Below are 24,213 nucleotides of genomic sequence, written 5' to 3'. Positions count from 1 at the left end.
GACAAACGCCAAAAACTCAATATGTTTGCCACATGAACCGCAGAACTTGACAACTTCTCCCACGTTATAGCCACAATATGGACAAAACATTCTTACCCTGAAACAAACAGCATTTTTCTTTTAAAATGGAGTATTAAAACGGCAAAGGGCAGACCTAAGCTAAAGTGTATATACATAGACGCATTTCCAACACAACAGCTACGTTGTTAGCGTAAAACTGAACTTCCAAAACACAACTACCTAGATAACTTCAATTACACAATTGAGAGCATATGTGTATTAGTTGTTGATTTATACACAAACACTAATATATATTCAAATAATTAAAAAAAAAAAAAAAGGTTCATTTACCTTTTATTGCCACACACCAAATCCGGTCATTAGAAACTTCCTGTCCTATGTAGCCACTAGGTAACAAAAACTCAACACTGCCCCTAGCGTCCTGGAGCACTTCCGTTGTGCTTTGGATTTTGCATGTGCTTTGTATTTTGCAAGTGTTTTGGAGTTTGCATGTGTTTTGGAGTTTGCACGTGTTTTGGAGTTTGCACGGATTTTGTAGTTTGCATGTGTTTTGGAGTTTGCATGTGCTTTGGATTTTGCATGTGTTTCGGAGTTTGCATGTGTTTTAGATTTTGCATGTGCTTTGGATTTTGCATGTGTTTTGGAGTTTGCATGTGCTTTGGATTTTGCATGTGTTTCGGAGTTTGCATGTGTTTTGGATTTTGCATGTGCTTTGTCTCTAGGGGCCACCGTAGATCTGCACTCGACAGTGCAGCCTAGGCGGAGTAGTCGAACGCAGATTCACTGAGCGCAGGGCAAGCTAGCGAGACAGAAGTTGAGCTCTCCTTGCAACATGGCAAATTGAACCTCTCCCACCCTCATTCAGATCTGGCGTTTGGAACTATTTTGGTTTTCATGTGACGTATGACCCTGAAGGTAAGCGCGTCATGGACTAAAGTAAAACAGTATGTCGGATGTGCCACGCAATGCTCAATTAGTTCCCACTAGTTCCCACATTGGTGGGAACTAGTGCATTAGCGCAGTTAGCTCGTTAACGTGTTGGCCGTCCACCCCCACGCACGGGGCGATCCGCGGTAGCTCGTTAACGGAGATTTGCCGTGTTGTGGCGTTAACCTCATTTGAGATTAACGCTGACAGCACTAGTGGGAACACAACGAATATGACTGCACATTTACGCCGACATCATCCAACAACTTTGTTGTTTCAGCAACATTAAATTTAAAATGTTGTTTAAAAATACAGACAGATACTAATTTTATGTTGTAAGATTTATGAGTTTGATGCTTTCATAGTGGTACTTGGGAGAGCTTGACATTTTCTCAGGTGGTACACACTGTAAAAAGTTTGAGAAACACTGACAAGTGTATGTGTGCTTTTGGAAGACATTTAAAGCAGCTGTACAGAATCTTTGAAACAAGCTAGCTTAAAATATTTTTAGAATATAAACAGAGCACTCTGCTTCTCTTTACAGTTCCTCACTCCACCAGGGCTGTTTGGCACTTTCTGATAGTGTGCAATTGTGATCTACGTACTGCGGCAGTCATACAGACAACTGGACGGTCCAAAAGTTGGCCTACCTATTACTGGTTGAGGTTTTAGTAGAGTTGTGGCTGAACCACACATCAGTGGGTTTTGGTCAGTGGTTGTTGACCAATGGTCATGAGAATTTGCATAATTAAGATTAAGGAACTGACTTCCCAGCCCATTGTTCCTTCAGTGGGCTGGTTTCAGTCATTATGCAAATGTACTGTTTATAAGATTTGGGGAAACCTGCAGTCAGCTGAGACTGAAGAAGTCACTTGGATGAGTGATGAAACGTTTCTCCCACTGAAAACGCTACGTCCAGATGAACAGATTCAACGTTTTGAGACTGATCCAACATTATTCTTGAGAAATGGATCATTTGATTTTACACTTTTACCTGAATGTGGCTCCTTTTTTGAATAAACTTCCTTATATCCATTATGAACCTGGCTGTTGCTCTGTACACACACACACACACAACGGGAGTTATAAGGCTAATGGGCATTCAGCTAGTTAGTATCCATTTCAAACAGGACAGTGGTAACAACAGTAGGTTACGGACAATTTTAAGTTTTAGATTTTAAATAGGCTGAATACATTTCAGTGGGAGCAACAGGACAGTCAGATGTCGCTGATTTTACTACAGAGTAGGGCGGATTGTAGGGTAGCAAACATCGACGGAAAAGTTTTCAACACTGCAGGTTACCTGAGTGTAATGTTTTTCAGCTAAAAAGAAACATGGTCTGACTCCTACCTAACTATATAAAGAGTAACTGAAGGTTAAATGCAGCTAACATGTCCAGGCACTTACACCTCCGCTCCGCTGCGTCTCAGCCACCATCGCTCTGGCAGCAAGGGCAGTGTTGCCAACTCCTCAGTAAGGAAAATCGCTATTGGCTGTCCTAAAAGTCGCTAGAAGTCGCTAAATGAAGTCATCGCCTAATTTGCATAATTGGTCATGCTAATAATTGTAACCTACATTGTTGGAGAGAGAAATAACATCGTGGAAGAGACATAAAGTGAGTAAAAAACGTCCTAAATGCATTTAGAATTTATTTAGAACTACAAATTTAATTTACTTTAGCAATTATTGTTTTTTTTTAATGTCACAATTCCAATTCGCACAGATGGCTCATCTGCTCACAGACCAGAGGAGGTGAGAAAATGCAAGTTTAAGGAGCTCCATTCATCCTCGAGTTCACATGGTGAGAATGGTTATATGTTTATGTCCTCATGAAAGAAACCAAAGAGCTCATCATTTGACCTTCAGTACAGAGTTTAGCTCATTAGTCTCTGCTCTTTTGTGATGTCACTTCCAGCTGCTCTGACCTCTAAATATCCTTTTCTTCCTCTCAGTCTGCTTTCTGATTCAAACACTCACCTGTCTACGCCTGAGCTCATTACATCAGCTGGTCTTGACCTTTGGCCACGCCCTCTGTTTTTTTTACACCTCTTTTCTGTGATTGTCCTTTCCTTGTAGAAATCATTTCTAAACTGTGGCTTTAAGAAGAGACGCGAAGTTTCTAAGAGGAGGAAGATCATATTTATTTAAACCATCACTACGACTGAAAAGCAGAACATGTGACTTTATACAGATCAATAATTCATGAGCAGAGCCTAAGGTGGCGAGAGAACATCAATAAGCCCTGAGTTGTGACTCTCAGGCAGAAAGGTAACCTTTATCTAGTTGATTCAGAGAAAAACGGACTCTGTATGATCATTCAGCTGTTGATCTCCTCCTCCAGATGTTGATCCCTTCCTGCAGGTGTTGATCCCTTCCTGCAGGTGTTGATCCCTTCCTGCAGGTGTTGATCTCCTTCTGCAGGTGTTGATCTCCTTCTGCACGTGATCCATCATGGCTTGTCAGCGTCTTCGTGTCATCTTTTAGCTCCAGTTTGTTCTCCGCCTGACATAAAGTTCTGCGCAGACACTCACTCGGGTATGCAGCACCTCCTCCCTATATCTGCCTCCTCCCCGTCCTCAGCATGGTCTCGCTGGACACAGTTTGCGGTGCTCTGCTGTTCTCTGGTCAGCTGATCCACAGCGGCATTCATGGCAGCTCGGACCAGCGTGTGAGCCATCTGAAGCAGCTGCTGCTCGCTGTGGTCAAAACCGAGGAGGTGGAGGATAACGTGGCTCTGTGATGAAGAGCTGCCCTCCCAGCACTCCTCCTCCTCTTCCTCCTCCCTCTCCTGGGGGCAGAGCTCAATTCGAATGAACGGACCGTTTGCTGGTGCCTGAAGGGAGGAGGAGAAGCTCTGGAATGAGCTCTGAAGCTCCTTATGGAGGAATGACCCAGCGTCCGCAGAGTCACTGAAAACCTTGAGTGGTCTCCCCACGGTGATGTCATCAACCTCACCAACTCTTTGGAAGGTCTCTGGTCGATGTTCCTTCACCTCCTCATACATTTCTCCTGCTGCTGGTTCTCCTGGACTCCCAGTTGCAGCTCGATCCAGTGCCGCCTCCACGCTAGTCTCCACTATGACAGTTGCCTGAACAGTGTCCGTCTGAGCCACTCCCACCACCATGTCTTCCTGTGGGCGCCTATTTCTTCCTCTGATGAAGAACCTGTGCAGCTTTTTCTGGGCCTCCCCCTGCACCTCCTCCCTCTGCTGGTACGATGAATTCCTGGACTTCCTGAACTTTGGCCATGCCCTCTTGTTAGCTCTCTTGTCCTGTGACTGAGGCTCCACCTCTGAATCCTGCTGCTGCTCTGGTTGTTTCTCGACTTTCTTCTGTATCCTTCTGATGCAAATGAGCTCCGAGGAGAACCTCCCCCACCACCTGCACCTCCTCCTGTTTCTGCAGTGCCCCCTGCAGGTTCCTGTGGGTGGGGCCTCTCCCTCCAATCCACTGAATTCTTTGAGGTCAGCTCCTCTTTCAACTGCGGTGTCTGAATGTCTCGCCGTGGTTTCATTTTCCACCACCTCCAGTGGCTCCTCCCCCTCACTCCTGCTCCGGGTTTTTCCTAGCAGCAGCATGTTCAGAGGACCCCTTAGCTTCCTTTTCAGGCTGACGCTCTCCGCTCGCCCCACGTTCTCTCCGCCCTTCATCGCCATTGAAGGAAAATGTTTCCTGAAAGCGTCTGTCAAACCCTGCACATAGATTCATCAGCAGCAGGTTATTAAAGTCACACACACACACACACACACACACACACACAAACAGACACACTGAATCCTGAACTAGATTATACAGTCAGTATTTGGGGAAATTAAATTATTTTAAAGATCAATGACTGAGTAACAGCTGAGACGCTGTGCTGCTGGGGTTAACTGTCTATCACAGCTGAGTGGGGTGAAGGTGTGAGGAGCGAACATCAGCTGACCATCCACAGGTAGGTCCGGGCGCTCACCTGATTCTTCTTCCACCTCCTTGGGTTGTTCACCCAAGGAGGGTGAACAACCCAAAGCTGTTGCGTGAGGCAACAAAAACAAGTCTGACCCATGAAACCGAGGGGACAAGAAGGAGGCCTGTGAGGAGCTGTCCTGCTTCTCCTCTGGCTCACCTCCACCTCTGAGGAGTTCAGCCATCATCACCTGCTTGAGGTGAGTCAGTGCAACTCAGGTACACCCTCACAAACACTTCCAGTTGGCCTCAGACTCCAAGTGTTTACATCATGACAGGAAGTTCCAGTCAGCTGATCACTCTTCAATAACCTGCTGCCTCCAAAATAAACTTCCTCTTCCTCTAATGGAAACCACCTGCTGGCTGATGACATCATCAGGCATGCAGTGATGATATCATCAGGCAGGTATGAACATGAAAGAACATGATGAATGAACAGATGAGTTCTCACCTGGGTGCTTCCTGCTGATCGGATCTGTTTCTCTCGGATTCATCAGGAAAAACTGAGCACATCTCTCTCCTCGCTGCCACCAGCACTGCGCCTCCCCAGTTTCCATAGCAACCACACTGATTGATGCTTTTTTCTTTTACACAAATTGCTTCTTCGATAAAGCGGTGGTACGTGGGCGGGGGGTGGGGGAAGGAAACAGCAGCTTTCGTGTCCTGTAATCAGGTTTGTGTCATCAGGAGGTCCAATCACCAAATAGCTCTGTATAACGATGCCTGCACGTGTTTGTCCATAGACACGGTGTCAGTAAAGTTTTCAATAAACACACAACTCTTAAACAGGTGAGTCATAGAAGCATCCTCCCTCCGTACAGGTGTCATGAACGAGGAAAGAGACCAATCAGTTTGTTTCAGGTTGTACGCATGACTCAGCCCTGCCTCTGCTGGACACCAGAGGAACTGCAGGTGTGGGGCTGCATCGTCTTCCCTAAAACCCTTTCTATAACATACGTGTTTCCTTCTACTTCTCCGAACATCTGCTGGACATTCAACACCGAAACACACGACTGTAGCAGCACGGCTGCTACACCTTACTGTAATCACATTACAGTTACTATTACTAGTGTGACACTGGTTCTTCAGGAATCTGAAACAGTATTAAAATAAAGGTTTAACAAAACACAAAGACTTGATGAAATGTGACTGCAGAGTAACATCACTGTCACGTCCAGTTTCACTTAATGGCAGCAGAGTTTGACTCTTTAAACGTTTCAGTCAGCTGATGGTTTTAGAGCAGCATTACCAACACCATGAAAATGACTGAAACCATGGAGACCTGAACAACATCACACTTAAAAACATCCAAGGTGAGTTTCATCAGCTTTTTGTGATTTCAAACAGTTAAAATGCTTCTGGAGCTGTTTTCAAACTGCTTTATTTTGACAGGATGTACTGCTACTGAAGTACTTCCTGTTACAAACACGAATGTTCATATGTGTTTGATGATGACGGGAAGAAAAGCTCAGCATTTTACCTGCAATTAGCATTCTGCACTAATCCTGAACAAGACACTTTAATGAGGAACCTGCAGAGAGCACAAAGCCACACCTGTTCATGAGGTGAGTAATTTCAAAATGAAACAGGAAATAACAATGAAAAGATGAACTGAAAGGAGAAATACTGAGTTTAAACATGAGGAGATGCTCACTATGTTTAAGGGATTGATTGATTGATTAGCGTTTCAGTTGTGATTGATATCTAAGGCTCAGGTGAGAGGTCACCATCTCCAAACAGCCGCAGAGCGAAGTCATCGAGTCCATCAGCTGTTCAGACCCGTTTCAGTCACACTGTGGCACCGCATCATTGATCCTTGATCAGTTACTGATCTGCCGCAAGCTCTCTGTCCTCCGAGTCTATTTTTAAATGTGTGAAGAAGAAACTGAAGCCTTCGTTTCTATGGTGATGGAGGGTAAGAATACATCCATCTGTTGCCAAGCAACAGCACGCTAACCAATCAGATCACCCGACAGGTGAGTGCCAAGAGACTGTCAGGAACCTTCATCCAGTCCTTCACTGAGGCAAAGTATTCTGGGAAACAGAGTGCATCTTGTGGACTCGCCCTGACAGTGAGGAGTGTGATCAAATCTGTGGCATCACCTTTGACCCCGTGACGATGCGGACTGATAAAAAATAGATTTTTATTTTTAAAATCTCGAGTCAAAGCAGTTAAACTGGAGTCTGAATTTTCCCACAATGCCTCTCTTCTCACCTGGCTGCTAAGCTCACTGTTGACTCCTGCAGGTCAGATTCTGGCAGGGCACAAAGAATGCTCTCCTGCAGACCAATCAGCAATCAATCAGTACGCAGCTAACTCAATAATCACCTCTGTGATAAACAGCTGATGTCACCAACAGGTTACTCTGGTTAATCAATAATCAATCTCAGTATTGGTTGATCGGTACTAGGGCTGGACTGAAAATCTGGCATACCGGGCATTTTCCCACTGTGCTGATGCACGTTTGGGCTGCTGCTAACAGCTAACAGCTGAAGTGTGTTGCATGCTGCGGTGCAACCCAGCAACATCCACGCCGAGCCGATTAAAACCTGTTCAAAAATCAATAATAAAAAAAAGAATGAAAAGCACACACGAGAGCTTTGATCTGATTGGTGAAAAAAAACATTTATTTACAAAACTTTATTGTTCTATCCATGAAAAACAGATGCAGTTTACAAAAACATGTTGACACTGAACTTCCTGTTTGCTTTTTTACAGTGAAACACAGAAATAAGACGACGGCACGACAGTCACACACGATCAATAATCATTAACACCTCATCATCAATGAGCGCTGGTCACGTGACACAGAAAGGAACAGCAGAGACCACCAATTTCCCTCTGGCCGGTGGAAACTTTCAAAGTAAAAGGTTTACAATGGAATTGAGACCAACTCCTTCAAAATAAGAGGTTTAAAATGCAAGAATGTAACTCCTTCAAAGTAAAGTGTTTAAAATGCAAGACTATTGCCCCCTTCACAATAAGAGGTTTAAAATGCAAGATTGGTGCTCCTTCAAAATAAGTTTAGAATAGAACATATTGATTTCTTCAAAATAAGAGGTTTAAAATACAAGATAGGACCACTGCAAAATAAAAAGATTCAAATGCAACAGCGTACAATTCCTTCAAAAACCAAAAAATTAATTAATTAAATATAACAGACTGGCTCCTTCAAAATAATGTTTAAAATGAACAAACATCAAATCCTTCAAAATAAAAAGGTTTAAATGCAACAGAATGTCACTCCTTCAAAATAAATGTATATCAAATGCACTAAACTATGACTCCTTCAAAATAAAACGTTTAGAACATATAGGAGCATAACCATTTCAAAATAAAATGTAAAAGTTAATAGGGCATTCCAACAAAATATATCAAACGCTGGCAGTAACTTTTTTAAAATAAAATTCAGATCGTGCTTTTTTGTTGGCTTTTGATTTTTAGACTGTTAAAAGATTTTAGTTTTTCACAGTTTTATGATAAATATAAAAAAGATTGAATATTTTTAAAACTTTATTTAAAAATGTAAATAAAAAATGTGCCCCTGTGGGCGTAGGCTGGGAACCACAAGAGTCCTGACCCACAGATTGGGACACGTTTATTTTCCCATCTGTCCTTTCTGTCTTTTTTTGTGCTTGCCTTTGTTCGAGTCAGATGGAAGAAACTGTGGAATGATCCTTTAAATGAAGTTAAACCATCAGCTGCTCCATGTAAGAGCACCCTCAGTGTAATCCTCCCATCTGTGTGTGAGCTCACTTCATCCTGATTGAACAGCTTCTGGAAGCCCGCTGAGGGGCAACACCTCAATCAGAGATTTTTCTACAGGGACTAATTTTTACCTCGGTGAAATGCAACATCTCACGCTGTAAGCTCTTTAGCAGAAACTAAAGAAAAGCAGAACAGAGGCAGGATGAAGTTAAGAGCTTTCGGATCTGCTCAGTTTGGCAGAAGATGACTGACGTTAGGTCGTGGCTTTGACCTGAACCGTTAGCTCTTCCTCTGTGTCTTTGGTGCTGCATACTGAGTTTAGTGGGTGTGAGCAGCTTCAGCGAAGAGGTCCAATAAAAACCTGGTTTAACCCCAGCTAATCTCAATGACAGGTCATCACTATTCACTATTGAACCTGCAGAGGTCCGAGAACCCAGGTGGCTTCAGGTCATTTCTGCCAGTATGTTTCTGTAGCTGCTGCCTTCTTCTCCTTGTCCTGTTGACTGTTAGCTGGGTGTAAATTCACTGCACTGGCAGATATCCATTCAAACCTCTGAGGGTGTCACTCCTTTTCAGGGTACTCGGGATCTTCTCAAATCTCTGTGTAGCATTCAAAAGCAAAATCTGAACGTTTCAAGCTGTTATTTACTGAAGTCTGCACTGTAGTTTTGTTTCTTCGTGGACAACACTAAAAGGACAGAAACAAGAAGCCTCGTACTCTCTTTCTGACTATGAACATTGACAAAAATGAAAATCAAAAACTCAAACTTTACATGTAAGGTGCTTACTCGTTATTTGTCACTGAGAGGGTTTACTGCTGTACATTTTAGTCCTAAACCTGTGTGGCAAGATGGAGGGAAAGAAAACGTGGGTAAAAAAATAAAACTGGAAGGAGAACTGACAGGATTTCCACTGAGAGATCCAAAAACCAGGGGAAGATGATCCTGAATGTGACATCTGCCAGATTTAAATCCAGTTTTTGGTTTGGACCTGTTCTCATAACTTGTAGATTACACCTTGTATATACGACACTCTGACACCAAATGACAGAAATCTGAGTAGTTCGCTTTTTGTTGTTTGCACATGTCAGTGCATCCACAGAAAGGTTCTGACATCACAGATCGCTCTGACATCACAGTGCTCACTGTCTCCTCTTCCTCACAGTCCTCTCAGACTCGCATGGGCTTCAGTGTTGGCTGCTTTCAGGTTTAGAGTCTCTGCCGGCTCAATTTCAGAGAAGGAAATACAAAGCAGTGACAGGAATGACAGGAGGTGACATTAGTCAAAGTACTGACGTATCATTAATCTCTGATTGATCTGCTGATTAATCGAAACGAATCATGTAATCAGAGTCCAGAAACTTGTTCAACATGCACAAATCAGCAAATGTTTCAAACCGGAGAAACAGTTCCCAATCAATTAATTATTAATCATCAATCAGTCAGGTTTTGCCGACGTTTCTGAGCATCAAACAGTCCGACCTGCTGACCTCAGCACCTCATGATCACATCACTGGATTAAACACAGACACTCCCAAACAGGTACAGACCAAACACTCAGAACACCACCACCTGCAGAAATTACTATTCCGTCCAATCACATCCCTCATAACAGATGGCATCACTCAACCGGAACGCCGTCCACACTCTCCTGGGAGATCTCAGAGTCCAGGGAGTAGCAGGAGCTGCCATTGTCCTGAGTGTCCCTGTTGGGCTCCTCAGAGAGAGCTATGGGGGTGCCCACTGAGGCTCCACCCCCAGCCCCCCCCCCAGGCTCAGCAGCACTGTCGCAGAAGTGGGCGGAGGCCTGGAAGAGCTGGCTGCAGAGGCGATTGTAGCGGTGGTAGCGGGACGGCTTGCCTGTGTGGGTGTACATGTGCTCCTGCAGCTGGCTCTTGTGGGAGAAGCGTAGGCTGCAGACGGCGCAGGCAATCTTACGTTTGCGTGAGTGCAGGGAGGGAGCAGGGCTACTCCCCCCTCCTCCACTCCCACCACCTCCTCGGCTCCGCCTCAGCTCAGCAGCCAGCTGGTTGGCTAGCGCCTGGCTCTGTCTCAGAGCTTCCTCCAAACATCCTGCATCCAGCTGCTCCTGGGTTCCTGGAGGACCCTCCTCTAGGCCGGCTTCCAGCTCACCGCCCTGTGACAGCCCCTCCATGAGACGGGCGGGGTCGAGGGCATGGCTGAATAGGTGCTCCCGCAGGCCCTCTGGGGAGGAGCAGCGCTCTCCACAGCGGGGACAGAGCAGCACTAGTGGCCGGTCTTTGAACAGGAGGCCCTGAATGGGACTGCTGTCCTGAATTGGAGACCCTGCACCTGGACCCTCCTCGCCGTCCTCCTCCTCCTCTAAGCGTTCCTGCTTGATACGGGTAGTTGAGATGTCAGAATCGTCTCCGGATGCCACAGAGCAACGTAGCGCTGAGGCCTGATGGTCCGATGATACCCCCTCCAGTCCGACAGCAAGGGACAGCTGGGAGTGAGACTGGGCCCCTCGGTCAGAGGACCGCCCATCCTCGGCCCCACGGGACATCGTGGTGGTCTTGGGGACTCCGGGTCCCTCCTTGCTGGCCAGCTGGGAAGAGATCTGAATGCCATAGAGGTTGGACATGCGGACCACGTTGTTGGCAGTCTCAGCAGCACCCTCACCAGTTTTGCGGCACAGCTGGTAGGCGTGAAGGAACTTAATGCCCTCCTGCAGCCGGCTCTGGTCCACCGGCTGTTTGGGACACATACCGGTGTACATGATGTGCAACAGGTAGCTGAAGACGTCCGGCTGGATGTCCGTGGGCTGGATCTTTATACACTCGCTGGGGACACAAAGAGACATGAGGTGAGCACCTTGGGAAAAAACAGCATGTGACTCCTGATGTTTTGGATCGATGTTCTCCTGAAGGTTTGGACCAAAGTTTTGTTCCTCTATTCTGGATTACAGGATCCAGATCCTGAAATTTGTTCTCCTGGAATAAAGGAACAAACACCGGTACAAGCCTTCGGGCAGGCACACCGTCCACACTCTCCTGTGCTTAAGACATTATTCTAGTCTTAAACACATTTAGGGCTGATCAATCATATTTGAATTTTTATTACCATTTGATTGCTTCTTAAAATTATGAAAACAAAATAATTGGGATAAAACATTAAATTTCATTCATTATTTTTTTGGTGTGTTACAAATCAAACACACCGCTGTTCACCTAAAAGCTAAGGCCAAATTAACTGTCCTCACAGTGCATCTGTTTGTAGCTGACAGCTAGCCACTCTTTGACCAGTCAAGCTCCAAGTTTGTAGTTAACGCTAACATTCGGTTTGGTTGTGGAGAGCAAATCCAATCCTGAGCTATCTTTCTCATGGCTAATCTTAGCTAACACTAACACGCCTGCTGACAAGTAGTAAAATCCTGTCTTTAATGGATAAGGTTGGCCAGTTTGTCCAAACTCCCGAGGCTGATCTATTTGCAGCTGCATGGTTTCAGACAAGCAAACCCTCTTTGGATTCATGCCGCACTGCTAACTCACAGCTAGGTGGCTAACAGCAGGTCGTCTGGTAACGTTTTCATGACAGGATCGACGCAGAGACTGTCACCGGCTGGTTAGTGAAGTCCTTTTCATCACTGCCGTCACGATGACAGCAAGCGGCAGATCTGACTGAAGAACGTACGTTTAGCACACCCCAGATAATCCTCCTCTCTGACCTGGAACCCAACACGGTTGAGGAAGCCAACAAATTTATCAGGACAAAGGATTCGAGGGTCAGAGGAGTCACCACCTGCTGGGCATTTAAAAGAATTCAGGTTCTCAGAAAACATGCCTATTTTTTGTACTACCTGCACTTGTGTGATGACCCAAAGCACAGGTGTATAACTAACTTCTACTCAGGTACAGAGGTCACACGCCACTGTCTCACCCCTCACCTGGACTGGTGGATGAAGATCATCTTGAAGTAGTTGGAGAAGGCAGCCAGCACAGCGCGGTGAGCTTTGAAGTAGACGTTTCCGATGGCGACGGTGCAGTCACACAGGAAACCAAATTCCCTCTGCACGTTGAGCTGCTGCAGCAGGAAGAGGCTGTGCGACGACACCTCCATGACCCCGTCTGAAACACAAACCCGAGCCCATGAAGTTCACACTATGACCTCCATCATCACTGCTCACACATACATTTAACATACAAACTTATTAATATGCGACAGGATGGAGGATGTCTTGAAGAGGTTCAGAGAAGGTCAGAGGAACTTCACCGTGACCTTGAGCAGAGGATCCGCTGTGGTGATAGAAGATGAAATATATATATCTGTGGTCGGCCAAGTCCATTGCTGCTGCTGTGTTACCGATACTCCTGTTGCTTTAGCTCAGTAAGTACTTAATATCGAAGTGCTGGATAATGCCACAAGGTAGAGCCTTCCTGATTCTCGTGCACTGTTATTGGTTGATGTTTTAGAACAGAGCAGGGGTGCAGGTTCATTCACTAAAAGAGCTGATGAAGCTCCTCTGTTTGAGGAGGAGCCTCTTCTATCGCTCACTGCTGGAGCGTCTGGGGGACATCAGAGGAACTGCAGCTCCTACAGGGGCGCACGCGTGCCACTGTCTGGGTCCCTTGCACTTTGAAAAAAATCAACTTTAAGTAAATGTGTTGTCTTTAGTTGTGCTGACGTGGGAGTTTCCAATTTCATTGTACTATTGTACAAGGTATGAGTGTGCAATGACAATAAAGAGTTATTTTATCTTCAGCATCTCTCGCATACACACACGCACACACAGAAACACAAAGACACACACACAAGCACACAGACACACTAACACAGAGCAGTGTAGCACATTCAGACCTGAAAAACTCTTAAGGTGTTGTTTAACCCTGTGACGTCACATTAAGTCCGTCAGGCTCACTTGGACACGCCACCTCTGACCTCAGTGAAGGTCACACCTGACACACACACGCACTCATGCACGGGGAAGGGGCGGGTGTTCACATCGAACTGACCCGACCACACCGGAAACCGGACACCCGCGCGACCCAGTCACACACCAGCTCTGCGCGTGCACGTGCCGTCGCGCCCGCCGCCGCGCAGCATCCTCCATCCTTCATCTTATTCATCACACGCACGTCCTCATCACCTCCGCACACACGCGCACACGGGCGCGTGTTCACGCTCCCAACGCCCGGCAATCCCGTGTTCGCGTGGATCCTGCACGCGCGCTGTTAATGAGCGCCTTACCGCTGAAACGAGCAGATCGTCTTCAGAATCGGCCGATTTGTTACTGCAGAGGATCTCGCGACGAGCCGCGTCACCTCTCGCGAGAACATGGGTCAACTGGGGCAGTCACGTGAGCCGTCAGAAACGTTTGATGGCTGATCAGTAATTTAATGAACGCAGAGCAGGAAAGATGGCGTTATCGTGCTATCGATAATTTTCTGAGTATATCAGGAAAAAAAGTGAAACTGATCAGAGGCTGTCAGCCAGCAGCATAAGACCCTGACACCGTGCAGGGAGCACGATCACGTGACACAACACACACCGACACCGTGCAGCAGACAGACTCACAAACACACCTCAGCTCTGCAGCTCAGGGACTGAACCCCATCATAATCTGTGTAATCTGAGACTCAGACTACTCTCAGAGTGGGCCACTGTACCTCGGTTGGTGACTGAAGTGACTCATAACGTGTGTAATGTTTGTTTTCTTAGGCTGGTGTCCACTGAGCTGATCAGCAGTATTGATTATTACTGACCACAGCGGGTATGCTGTGAGGTGTGGTCCACATTCTTGGCAGTGAGTGGGACACGTTCCCAGTGGGTGCTGGGCTCCGCCTAGGCCGCCCTTTGTCACCGGTGATGGGCAGATTATCTGGGCGTTGCCAGCATCTTGTCTCTGCATTTTGCAGATGATGTGGTTCTGTTGGCATCATCAGGTGCTGCCTCCAGATCGCAGGTTGCTTTGAAACAGACGGACTGGTGCTGCAGCTGCAGTGATGAGATCGTTCAGGTATGGGCCACCTCGTATATGATTGATGGGTGAGATGTTGCTGCTTCTTCAGGCGGAGTCTCCTGCTCAGCTCAGAGTTAGCCCTCCTTGCTGCCCTCTGACTGAACGTGGGTGGCGGGAGGCCTCAAGTAATCCTACAAGCGAGAGAGAAAACAAATAAGTTATTCCGGTTATTATTTTCAAATTAAAAGCAGACTTGGTTTCCTGTGGTCGTTTTCAATGAAGACATAATTCTGACACTATTTATTTAACTGCGAAAGGCCCCGTCCAAGCCAGAAACGTATATTTATTATTTAATGCCCACCTGTGAACTCTGCTTGATGCAGTTAAACATGTCCCACTGGGTTAAAGTTCTTATATATTTTATTATGACTTCAGTTTTTCATTTTACTTTTTTTTTTTTAATTTTTACTGTGCGACACATGTTGCGTTCCCGTGGTGTCAGCTGAGCTGCGCGAAGCATCAAAGCAGAAACGTATTTTTGAAACGTTAAAACTTTATTTAACTTTATTCTGAAGGGCCTCACTCTGACCGGACGTTCCTTATTTGGACTTCATCGCTATGTGCGGCTTGACGGCGCGGCGGGCTGTGCGGAAGTGCTTTCATCCTGCGGGAGGAGAAGAAGAAGAAGAGGCTGCTCCTTCGTCTCCACAGTAAACCATCCGCGGAGGACCTTTTGGAGCCTGGGAATCCCACAGCAGCAGCCCCTTCGCCGGCCTCCGGGACCCACGGTGAGTGGACGGGCCCGTGTCCGGGCTCGGGGCCGTCTGGGTGGCAGGCGGTGAAGGAAATGCTCGCGGCCTGCTCTAGGTGCAGAATGCGGGTGGCAGTGCGGGGGCGGCGGCGGGGCTGTTTGCGGGAGAGAGCGCTCAGTAAACGCCCGGTTTTATTCGCATCACATCCGGTGGCTACTTTCAAAATATAAGTCGTAACTAATAGTTTTGAGCATTGAAGCAGCCGGAGGAGCTACGGGTTCACTGACGGTCCTTCGGGGAGTGTCTGACTGTCACTGAGACGCGCTGTGATGCACGCGATACCCTGACGGGGGTCTCGCTCACCCCTTGTCACGCTTCGTGTTTTCATTTTGGAAGAGCGATCACAGGAACTTCCGGTGTGGACCACGCTAACAGGGGTTAGCTTGGAGCAGCTAATCTCCGCCGAGCTGTAATCTCCATTTTAGCTCGGCGGTGTGGCCGGCCTCTCCCTCCGGTCTCTCCCTCCGGTCTCTCCACGGGCTCGCTCCCACCTCGGCGGCTCCTTCGCGGCCTGTCTGCCGGTGACTGACAGCCCGCACCGCGTGCCTGCGGGCCCGGCGGGGACTTCCAGAAAGCAGGATGAGGGCTCTTATTTGAGTGGTTTTTACAGTGGAGTCTGGTGACAGAGGCCAAAATTATTTTATCCACTCTTCACAGTGATCACATTATTATCTTTATCGATTACTGATCAGTAGAGTAGGTTTCTGAACTGTGACCTTTAACCTCACAAAGCTCAAACACACCTGACAGAAGACACATCAGATATGAACCTAGACTGTCACGTGTCGGCTGATAAAATGAGCCCTGAGACCTTCCTGTGAGCAGCAACCAGCTGATCAGAGTGTAAACGACTTGTCCATGACTTGTTCTGGTAATAACACGATTAAGGCACCCATCTTACTAAAAACTCGTGAAAAACTGCATATCACAAATGACCTGAAAGGGGGGGAAAAACAATGTGTCAGCATTTAAAACCATAAACTCTGAGCTGGGCTATGATTAGAAACTGAGGATTTAATCAGCCTGAACGTTTTAAGGCATTCTTAAAATCATATCTGCATATTTCTGGAGAAGTGTGATGATGATGACGTTTATGATGGGATATAAAAAGGTCGTTCTGCAATTTAATGTAACTGCAGCAGCTGCACGGCGCCGTCACATCAAACTGAGACTGGGGCTGGGGGCAAAGTCCTGCTTTCCCACTGTGTGACCTCATCACAAGTCACTCCACTGCTGGCTCTTACTGTCACATGGCGTGTAGCAAGCGGTGTCTGGGGAATCATGTGGAGGTGCGTTCTATGTCTCCACCTTTAGCAGGATCAGGTTTTGTTGGAGGAGCTCAGTTTTGGCTTTAAATCAGCGGGAATGTCCTGAACTCACGTGAACTGATCTGACGTCACGTCATGTGATCAAAGAGCAAAACCATTTGAGAATAAAATGCCATCCTGAGCCTCATCTGAGAGGCGGAACTCAGTTTGGAAATCAGTCACCTGACCGTCTGCAATGGAGTCATGCTCTTCGGTCATCAATTCATATTCTGCTGGAACATTTTGGCTCGTTGATCTCACATAATGACCTCACTTCCTGTAGTCATGTGTAGGGCTGGGCTATATCATACCATTCACGGTAACGATAAGAAAATGAAATATCGCGATAGAATATGGGCAAAACGCGCATGCGCAGTGCCTTTGTTTACATACGCACATAACGGCGACGCAGAATGAGAAGAGCGAAAGTGGATCGTTGAATGAAACGGATGAACCAGAATTGGTTTGTAAAAATGCTGCAACTTCAGTGGTGTGGAACTGGTTTGGCTTTCGTCCGTCAGATATACAACAAAACACGATTTTTAGTAGCGCATGCTAGCGGGCTGTCGTTATTACCGTGGGGTTTTTTTGGAAAATACGGCACCCTTAAAATCAATCCTTTGATTTTTCTGAAAATCGACAATGCCCCTTATAATCCAGTGTGCCTTATGTATGAATTCTGGTTGTGTTTACTGACCTGGAAACGATTTTATGTACACGGCGCTCGAAAATCTGTCAAATGTTGCTAAGCTACGAAGCCGCACCGCTTGATGGATGGTCGGAGCATTACGGCTATTGTAGGCAGGAGCCTGGCGGAGTGATACGTACTGTGCTTCAACATAATATTACCGTATTGTGTGTGTGTATAACCTCTTTTTAAGTTTTGTGGATATTATACATGGTTATGCTGAGGATATGTCGGCCAATTTCCAGCGGAAATGCCTTTTGGTTAAACTGTCAGCAAGGATTTGCATTTGCACTGTTAATTTTTTATATAACTTTAATGCACTTAAAAAAGCTGCTGGTTTAAGTGAAAATACATTGATGTTGTTGTTTTTTTTGCACTAATAAAGTTGAGGAGTTGTAAAGTATTTTGTCTAGTGTCAATTATATCGTCAGTTATATCGTTATCGCAAATTTTCAAATATATATTGTGATAAATATTTTTTGTTATATCGCCCTGCTCTAGTCATGTGTCAGTTTGCATGGCCACCACTGACATCCAGAGGACTGCTGAGTGTTCTCGCCTTGCTGTCGCAGTGAAGCATGATTCATACATCTATTAGGCGCTCTGCAGCCTAATAGATGCAGAGCGCGGAGATGCAGGGCACTAGTTGGTGCTGGAAATTTTGTCTGCCAGTCAATTTGCTTGAATCAGGGATTGTGTGAGGCAGAAGAAGTTGGAAACAGCTGCACTGATCACGATCATCATGGGCTGCGTCAATGTGTAGTTGCATTTGTCAGGATTCGTCACATTATGGCGTAGATTTAACGCAAAAACACGTGACCGGTGGTGGTCAGCTGGCACTAAATGTTTAAAAATCTGGAAGAGGCGAGTCTTCTGATTGCACCTGAGGCAGGTGAGCTCCTGCACAGCTAGTTTTATGTTGTTCTGCTGCTATGGCTTTCAGGACTCTCTCTCACTCACACACACACACACAAAGGTGCAGTGATGCTACTTCGCCACTGATCTCTTATCTGGCGCGATGCTCTGAGGCGCTCTGGGATCAGATGATATGACACAAAGACAGAAATTCTAGCTGGTTACAAGTGTACTCTGTGTGAGCTTTACCTGTGAGCACAGCCAGGTGAACCGCCAGTGGAACTGGGGAGGGAAGGCAGCTCAGTACACGCAGACGGGACAACATCGCTGAAAATAAAAACACGTCAAAGTTTTAAGTGAATCACTGTTCAGCTCAGGTGACGGGAGGAAACATCTTCCTCTGATTACACCCCATTTTGACACAAGAAGTGACATCTTTTGATGGGTTTCAATGTCTCCAAGCAGCAGCGGGGCAGGGGGGATCAGGCAGTGAAGGTACATGTCTAACAAAAAGCTCCAGTTCTGAAGAACAGGACCGGGTTCACGTCACGGTACAGAAAACCGCATGCGACCGGTTTTCTTCTGCAGCACAGGAACCTGTTTTTAGCTCCGCCCACATCTGGCACTGCTGCAGATGTTATTGGCGCAGACCTGCCGATGAGGGCTCGGGTAACCAGCAAGCAGAGAGCGCTCTCAGAGAGCGGTTTGGCCCAGACGTGCCCTGCATCTGCAGTTTCCTCGGAGTCCACCTTAAAGATCCTGATTTGTCGGGTGTGTCGGGCACATCTGGCTCACAGTTTACTGTAACCTGGTCCACAGGACATCTGCTGTGAACTCTCCAGGTGTTGGTGGGGTCAGGATGGACCTTTTATTTAGGCAGTAACTTGGGGTGTGTACAGGTATACTTGTCCTGCAGTACAAACACATCTGTCACATAACAGGGAAGGTGTGTGTGTGTGAGGGGTGGGGGGGTGTCACTTCCTGTGAGAATAGCCAACGGGAGGTGAAGCATCCTCCCCCACAGTGAGTTTAGAAAGGTGAGAAGTAAACCTGCCATCCTGTGTGTGTGTGCGCGTGAGTGTGTGTGCGTGAGCATGCATGTTAAATCTGAGCAGTGTGTTCTTGAGAAGGAAATACTGCAGTGCTGTAAGTGAAGCTGGGAGCTGATCTGAGCGTGCTCGGTGTGTGAACTTGTGGCTCTAATTAAAGTCAGAGTTGCTAATGAATCATATCAGGCCCGACTGTCCCGTGCCGGCTCACACATTATGAAAGTCGACCACAGACGACCTTGCTGCCTCATAAACTCTGACTCTGTCTTCCTCTGTTGTCCACAGGGCGATGGCGAGGCCGAGCCACAGCGATCACGTCCTCCAGCAACTCAACAACCAGCGCGAGTGGGGCTTCCTGTGCGACTGCCTCATCGCCATCGGCGACATCTACTTCCGGGCTCACAAGGCGGTGCTGGCGGCCTGCAGCTCCTACTTCAGGATGATGTTCATCCGGGACCAGCAGGGGGCGGGCCGCCTGGACCTGAGCAACATGCAGATCAGTGCCGAGTGCTTCGACCTCATCCTGCAGCTCATGTACCTCGGGCGCATCGTTGTGGGCAGTTACGAGTTTGAGGAGCTGAAAGCGTCCATGGCATATCTGCAGATGTACTACATCCCCGATTCGCTGGAGGACCTCAGGGACATCAGGAGCTCCAACATCACACCGTCCTCCTCTGCCTCCTCATCCAGCTCCTCCGCTGGGCCTGCTGGCGGGAAGATGATGTTTGGCGTGCGCATGTACGAACAGCAGCGGCCCGCCGCACCTGAAGGGGAGCGTCTGCCAAAGGCCGTCACTAGCAGCACGGGGCGTCCGGCTGTTCCTGCTGTTCCTGCTGCAGTTGGCAGGCCAGCCACGACTGAAGAGGCGGCAACCGCTCCTCTGATTGTGGCGGCGCCAGTTTTAGACGGAGCAGGCGAGCAACCGTGTGACCTGAGGAAGCGGTCGGGTGGCAGGAGTTCAACTCTGAAGGACCGCCCTAGATTCGGTCGCACATACACCTGCGACGACTGTGGCTTCGTGTTCAGCTGTGAGAAGCTTCTAATCGAGCATATCCTCACCTGTACCAACCGCAAAGCCTTCCACCCACCCCGAGGCAACACTGAGGGTGACAACGACTCAAGTAAAGCAGAGAGCTCCGCCTCAGAGAGCGTGGAGGAGCACCGGGTCGTCTGTAAAGGCGAGGACGACTGGCCTGAGGCCAAGACTGCCCGGTCAGTCCCAGGCGGACCAGATGGCGAGCCTGGGTCCACCAGGAGCATCAAGACCGAACCAGAAGAGAGCATGTTCCCTGAGATCGAGGTGGTCCGTGTTGGCGAGCATGCCGCCAGAGATTTTAGCGCACGCTTCAGTGATGCAGCGCTGAGGGAGAAGATGCAATCGGACCCCGAGCCCGGTGTCTCCGGTTTGGAAAACAGCAGCGAGCCTTTCGAAGGCAATGATTCCGGCATCCCCGCCAAACTCCGGAAGGTCAAAGACGAGAAGCAGGACGCTGACGGCACGCCCTGCGAGGTGTGCGGCGCTCTGTTATTGGAGGAGGACAAGTCCGCGCACTATCTGTCCAACCACATGGGGCACATATGTGCCTGCGGCAGGTGCGGCCAGGTGTTGATCAAAGGCCGGCAGCTGCAGGAGCATGCCGAGCGCTGTGGTGAATCCCATGGAGCTGAGTCGGACTCCCATGGCGAGGATGAGGTGTCCCTGCTGGAGGAGCCGCATGGGATGGAGGAGGGGCTGCTGGAGGCGGCTGACCTGGCGTGTCCGCACTGCGGCCTGCTGTTCCAGAACGAGAGCCTGGCGCTGGAGCACGCTCTATCCTGCCACGACCAGGAGTTGTTCCGGCCCACCATGCTGGAGGAAGGCGGCGAGCCTGATCACCGCCGCAAACACTTCTGCAGCATCTGTGGCAAAGGCTTCTACCAGCGCTGCCACCTGCGCGAGCACTACACTGTCCACACCAAGGAGAAGCAGTTCACCTGCCAGACCTGTGGCAAGCAGTTCCTGCGCGAGCGCCAACTCCGCCTCCACACTGACATGCATAAAGGAATGGCGCGCTACGTGTGCCCCGTGTGTGACCAGGGGACCTTCCTCAAACACGACCACGTGCGTCACATGATCTCCCACCTGTCAGCCGGGGAAACAATCTGCCAGGTGTGTTTCCAGATCTTCCCGGGTGGTGAACAGCTGGAGAAGCACATGGATGTCCACCTGTACATCTGTGGCGTGTGCGGTGAGAAGTTCCGCCTGCGCAAAGACATGCGGAGCCACTATAACTCCAAACACACCAAGAGACTATAACAGCGCTGCTGCCATGTCCACGAGTCTGTTACTAAGAAGCCATAAATGTGAGAACAAAGAATGCACTTGAACACCAAAAAGACTGAACTGCACTTTGAAGCCGTACGCAAACTAACCGGGTGTCACACTGCGAGCTGCGGGTCCAGCCGCGCCTTAGTGACTTCTGTCCGCTTGAGGCTTTGCGCAACAGGAAGCTGGTGGGTTGGTAGATACCTGAGGCACACCTGAGGACAGGAAGCCTCGTGTTAGAGCTGATTCTGAATAAATAGCAAACAGCATGCTGCCTAGAAACCGACTGCTAGGTGTCCGTACATGGAGAGCGGGAGGTGGGCGGTGGCACACAGGCTCCACCCACTGCCTGCCTCTCTCCACGATGACGGTGTAGCCACCGTGCGTGACAGGAAGCTTCTGTCTGCCATATTGGAGCTGAACTTGGTGGCGAGAGAGGCAGACCTTTTCTGGAGTGAGGAGGGAAGCTGTTCAGAGCACAAACAGTTGTTTTATCCTCCAATTCAATTGAACTTTATTTTATGCAAACATACGGCACACAGTCACAACAGCAGCCTCGTGGGGGCTCTGTGAGACAAAATTAAAGGCCAAAACGAGCTGCACAATGAATTACATGCCAGGAAACAGATTACAAATAACTGAACCCATCGTAAAATCTGATTGGTCGCCCAGAGCTCACATTTCCTGTTGTTCTTTTTTTAAATGTTTAAACACGAGTTGAAACTCAAAACTGCCATTGCGTGATTTTCAGAGCAACGAGGCGCCATGTTGCCTTAAAGTCCGACTCGCAGAGTGCACGGTTCAAATCGCGGCCTCAGACTGATGTGGTCATGTGGCCTTCTCTGATCTTTAATCACATTTCAGGTCCAAAAGTAATCCATAGAAACCCACCAATCAGACGACCCCTATGAACTCACGCTTTAGCGACATTTCTGGCTGATACAAAACCGTCATGAGTTACTGAAACTGGCGCCGTCACAGGCCGGTGTGAGCTGCGCTGGTTCTGCAGCGCTCTGAGCTTCTGTTTTAAGACGTTACCTGAAACTGGCTGCAGGTCAAGACGCAGCTGCTCTATTCTCTAAACAAACCATGAAGGTGACGTGCCGTCAGCTGGTGCCTGCACGGCCAATCACGCTCTCAGCTGACGGCACTGATTGTTTTTATAGTTAAACATTATTTTTATGAAGTTATAATTGCATGTATGATATCTGACAGCTGTGATGGCCAATCAGCTGCTCGTATCAAAGAGCAGGAATCTCGCTGTCGCGTAGAGGAGGCACCACCCTCCACTTGTTACAGCTCAGGTCTGAACGAGTCGATCGTAGCGTTTCCGTCCAGTGGGCCAAGCGAAGGACTTGCGGACCTTCACGGATCCTAGAGTTCAGGTTCAGCACGTACACGCTCAACTGACGTCATCACAACCTAAAAACGTTATAGTAACCAATTAAAATAAGTCAGTCGAAGCTCCGCCCACACCCACGGTTAGCACTTGTGCTGCTCGCAGTGTGATCTCCAGAGGAAATACAAACTAGTATGTCTGCTGAAACGGCGCCCCCTGTGGCCTGCGTGGAGAGAACTTCCTGTTTGCGAGGGTGCGCTGCCTCACGCTTGGATGTTTCCCAGAATACTAAAGCCTGTTACGGCTTCCTCGCTCTGTCACCGTCCCACGCACTCTGTGATTGGTGCCTTTACTGTAACACTCCGTCCTTCCTGTCAAACTCACGGCGATGTGTGAGGGGCGGGCCGGCACGGAAGGTCACAACCCCCCCTCAGACTGAACCGGCCAATGAAAAATCCAACAACTAAACACTAGAAGCAGTCACCTCGACTCTTACCCTCAGAACTCCTGTGATGCCTTACAAGTCTCTCGAAGTGTTCGCTCGCCAGCAGTACGGGATCGGACTGGATCCAGCTGCTCAGAACCAACCAGTCGTTACAGGCTCGAGTAAATCAGACTATCAGAACCAATCAGAATGAGCTCCATGAAATGATTCTGCGGCTGCTCGGACAATCAGCCCTGCCCCCCTCATCTTCTCGTCTGGCTCACAGTGAGACTGTTTCCTGTGGACTTAAGACCTGAAACCAAACAAACTCCAGCTGAACTCAAACTAATTCAACTTTCACCTAATCAGCACTAACAGAAGTCAGGGACATGCCCCTTTAACGCCTCACCAGTTTAGACCAGTTTAAGCCGGCTCAGGTCGGACCGGGACTGGGTGGATCTGACCAAGGTGGCGGGTCCACCTGGTTACCCGAGGTGTAAACGAATGTCGTCTTAAGTAAAGCTAGCGATGTCAGCTGTTTGTTCTTCTTCTTGCGTTGTTTTTCTGTTTGTGACCACGACTCTTAATAAACAGAGTGAACCTGAGTGTGGGTGGAGCCTCTGTTTCCATCCCACAGAGGATGAAGGCTCAGTGTTATTTACTAGCACCACCTCCTCAAGCTGCAGCTTCATCTTTTCTCTGCTTCATGAAGTTTTTAATGTCAGGCCTGAGGGAGGATCAGCTCATTGATCAGCTGATGTTTGGACTGATGCTCACATTTTTCACAGAGATCACCTGTAGCTGTTTCTTCTGTGGTATCCTGTCAGGAAACCACAGAAGAAGCAGCTGTTATTGATTATTGGTTTGTTAACGGTGATCCTTTCTGACTGAAGGCCAGCGGGAAACGGGTCCA

At 48.1% G+C, this 24,213-nt stretch overlaps 3 protein-coding genes across 6 annotated transcripts; 1 reads left to right on the top strand and 2 right to left on the bottom strand.

The window, feature by feature from the left end:
- Positions 1-3,162: 3,162 nt before the first annotated feature.
- LOC102785401 (uncharacterized) lies at positions 3,163-5,377 on the bottom strand. Its single transcript, XM_006793416.3, has 2 exons — positions 5,345-5,377; positions 3,163-4,640 (listed from the first exon to the last, which is right to left on the bottom strand). The coding sequence occupies exon 2, from the start codon at positions 4,602-4,604 to the stop codon at positions 3,477-3,479; it is 1,128 nt and encodes a 375-aa protein (XP_006793479.1). The 5' UTR covers positions 4,605-4,640; positions 5,345-5,377; the 3' UTR covers positions 3,163-3,476.
- Positions 5,378-7,500: 2,123 nt separating this feature from the next.
- Positions 7,501-13,983, bottom strand: zbtb25 (zinc finger and BTB domain containing 25). 4 transcript variants are annotated; one of them, XM_006793417.3, is made up of 3 exons: positions 13,810-13,983; positions 12,509-12,689; positions 7,501-11,405 (listed from the first exon to the last, which is right to left on the bottom strand). In XM_006793417.3, the coding sequence occupies exons 2-3, from the start codon at positions 12,679-12,681 to the stop codon at positions 10,223-10,225; spliced, it is 1,356 nt and encodes a 451-aa protein (XP_006793480.1). In that variant the 5' UTR covers positions 12,682-12,689; positions 13,810-13,983; the 3' UTR covers positions 7,501-10,222. The 4 variants fall into 4 exon arrangements, with proteins under 4 accessions (XP_006793480.1, XP_006793481.1, XP_035764871.1 ...); XM_006793418.2 differs by lacking the exon at positions 13,810-13,983 and adding an exon at positions 13,709-13,777; XM_035908978.2 differs by lacking the exon at positions 13,810-13,983 and adding an exon at positions 13,575-13,670.
- Positions 13,984-14,419: 436 nt separating this feature from the next.
- Positions 14,420-22,095, top strand: zbtb1 (zinc finger and BTB domain containing 1). The gene is made up of 3 exons (XM_006793420.3): positions 14,420-14,578; positions 15,097-15,309; positions 19,518-22,095. The coding sequence occupies exon 3, from the start codon at positions 19,522-19,524 to the stop codon at positions 21,526-21,528; it is 2,007 nt and encodes a 668-aa protein (XP_006793483.2). The 5' UTR covers positions 14,420-14,578; positions 15,097-15,309; positions 19,518-19,521; the 3' UTR covers positions 21,529-22,095.
- The last annotated feature ends 2,118 nt before the right edge of the window (positions 22,096-24,213 follow it).

The sequence above is a fragment of the Neolamprologus brichardi genome, chromosome 15 (genome assembly GCF_056152115.1).
Source record: "Neolamprologus brichardi isolate AB-2024 chromosome 15, ASM5615211v1, whole genome shotgun sequence".
Lineage (NCBI taxonomy): Eukaryota > Metazoa > Chordata > Actinopteri > Cichliformes > Cichlidae > Neolamprologus > Neolamprologus brichardi.
The sequence above is the reverse complement of the archived record's forward strand: the minus strand, read 5'-3'. Positions and strand labels throughout refer to the sequence as shown.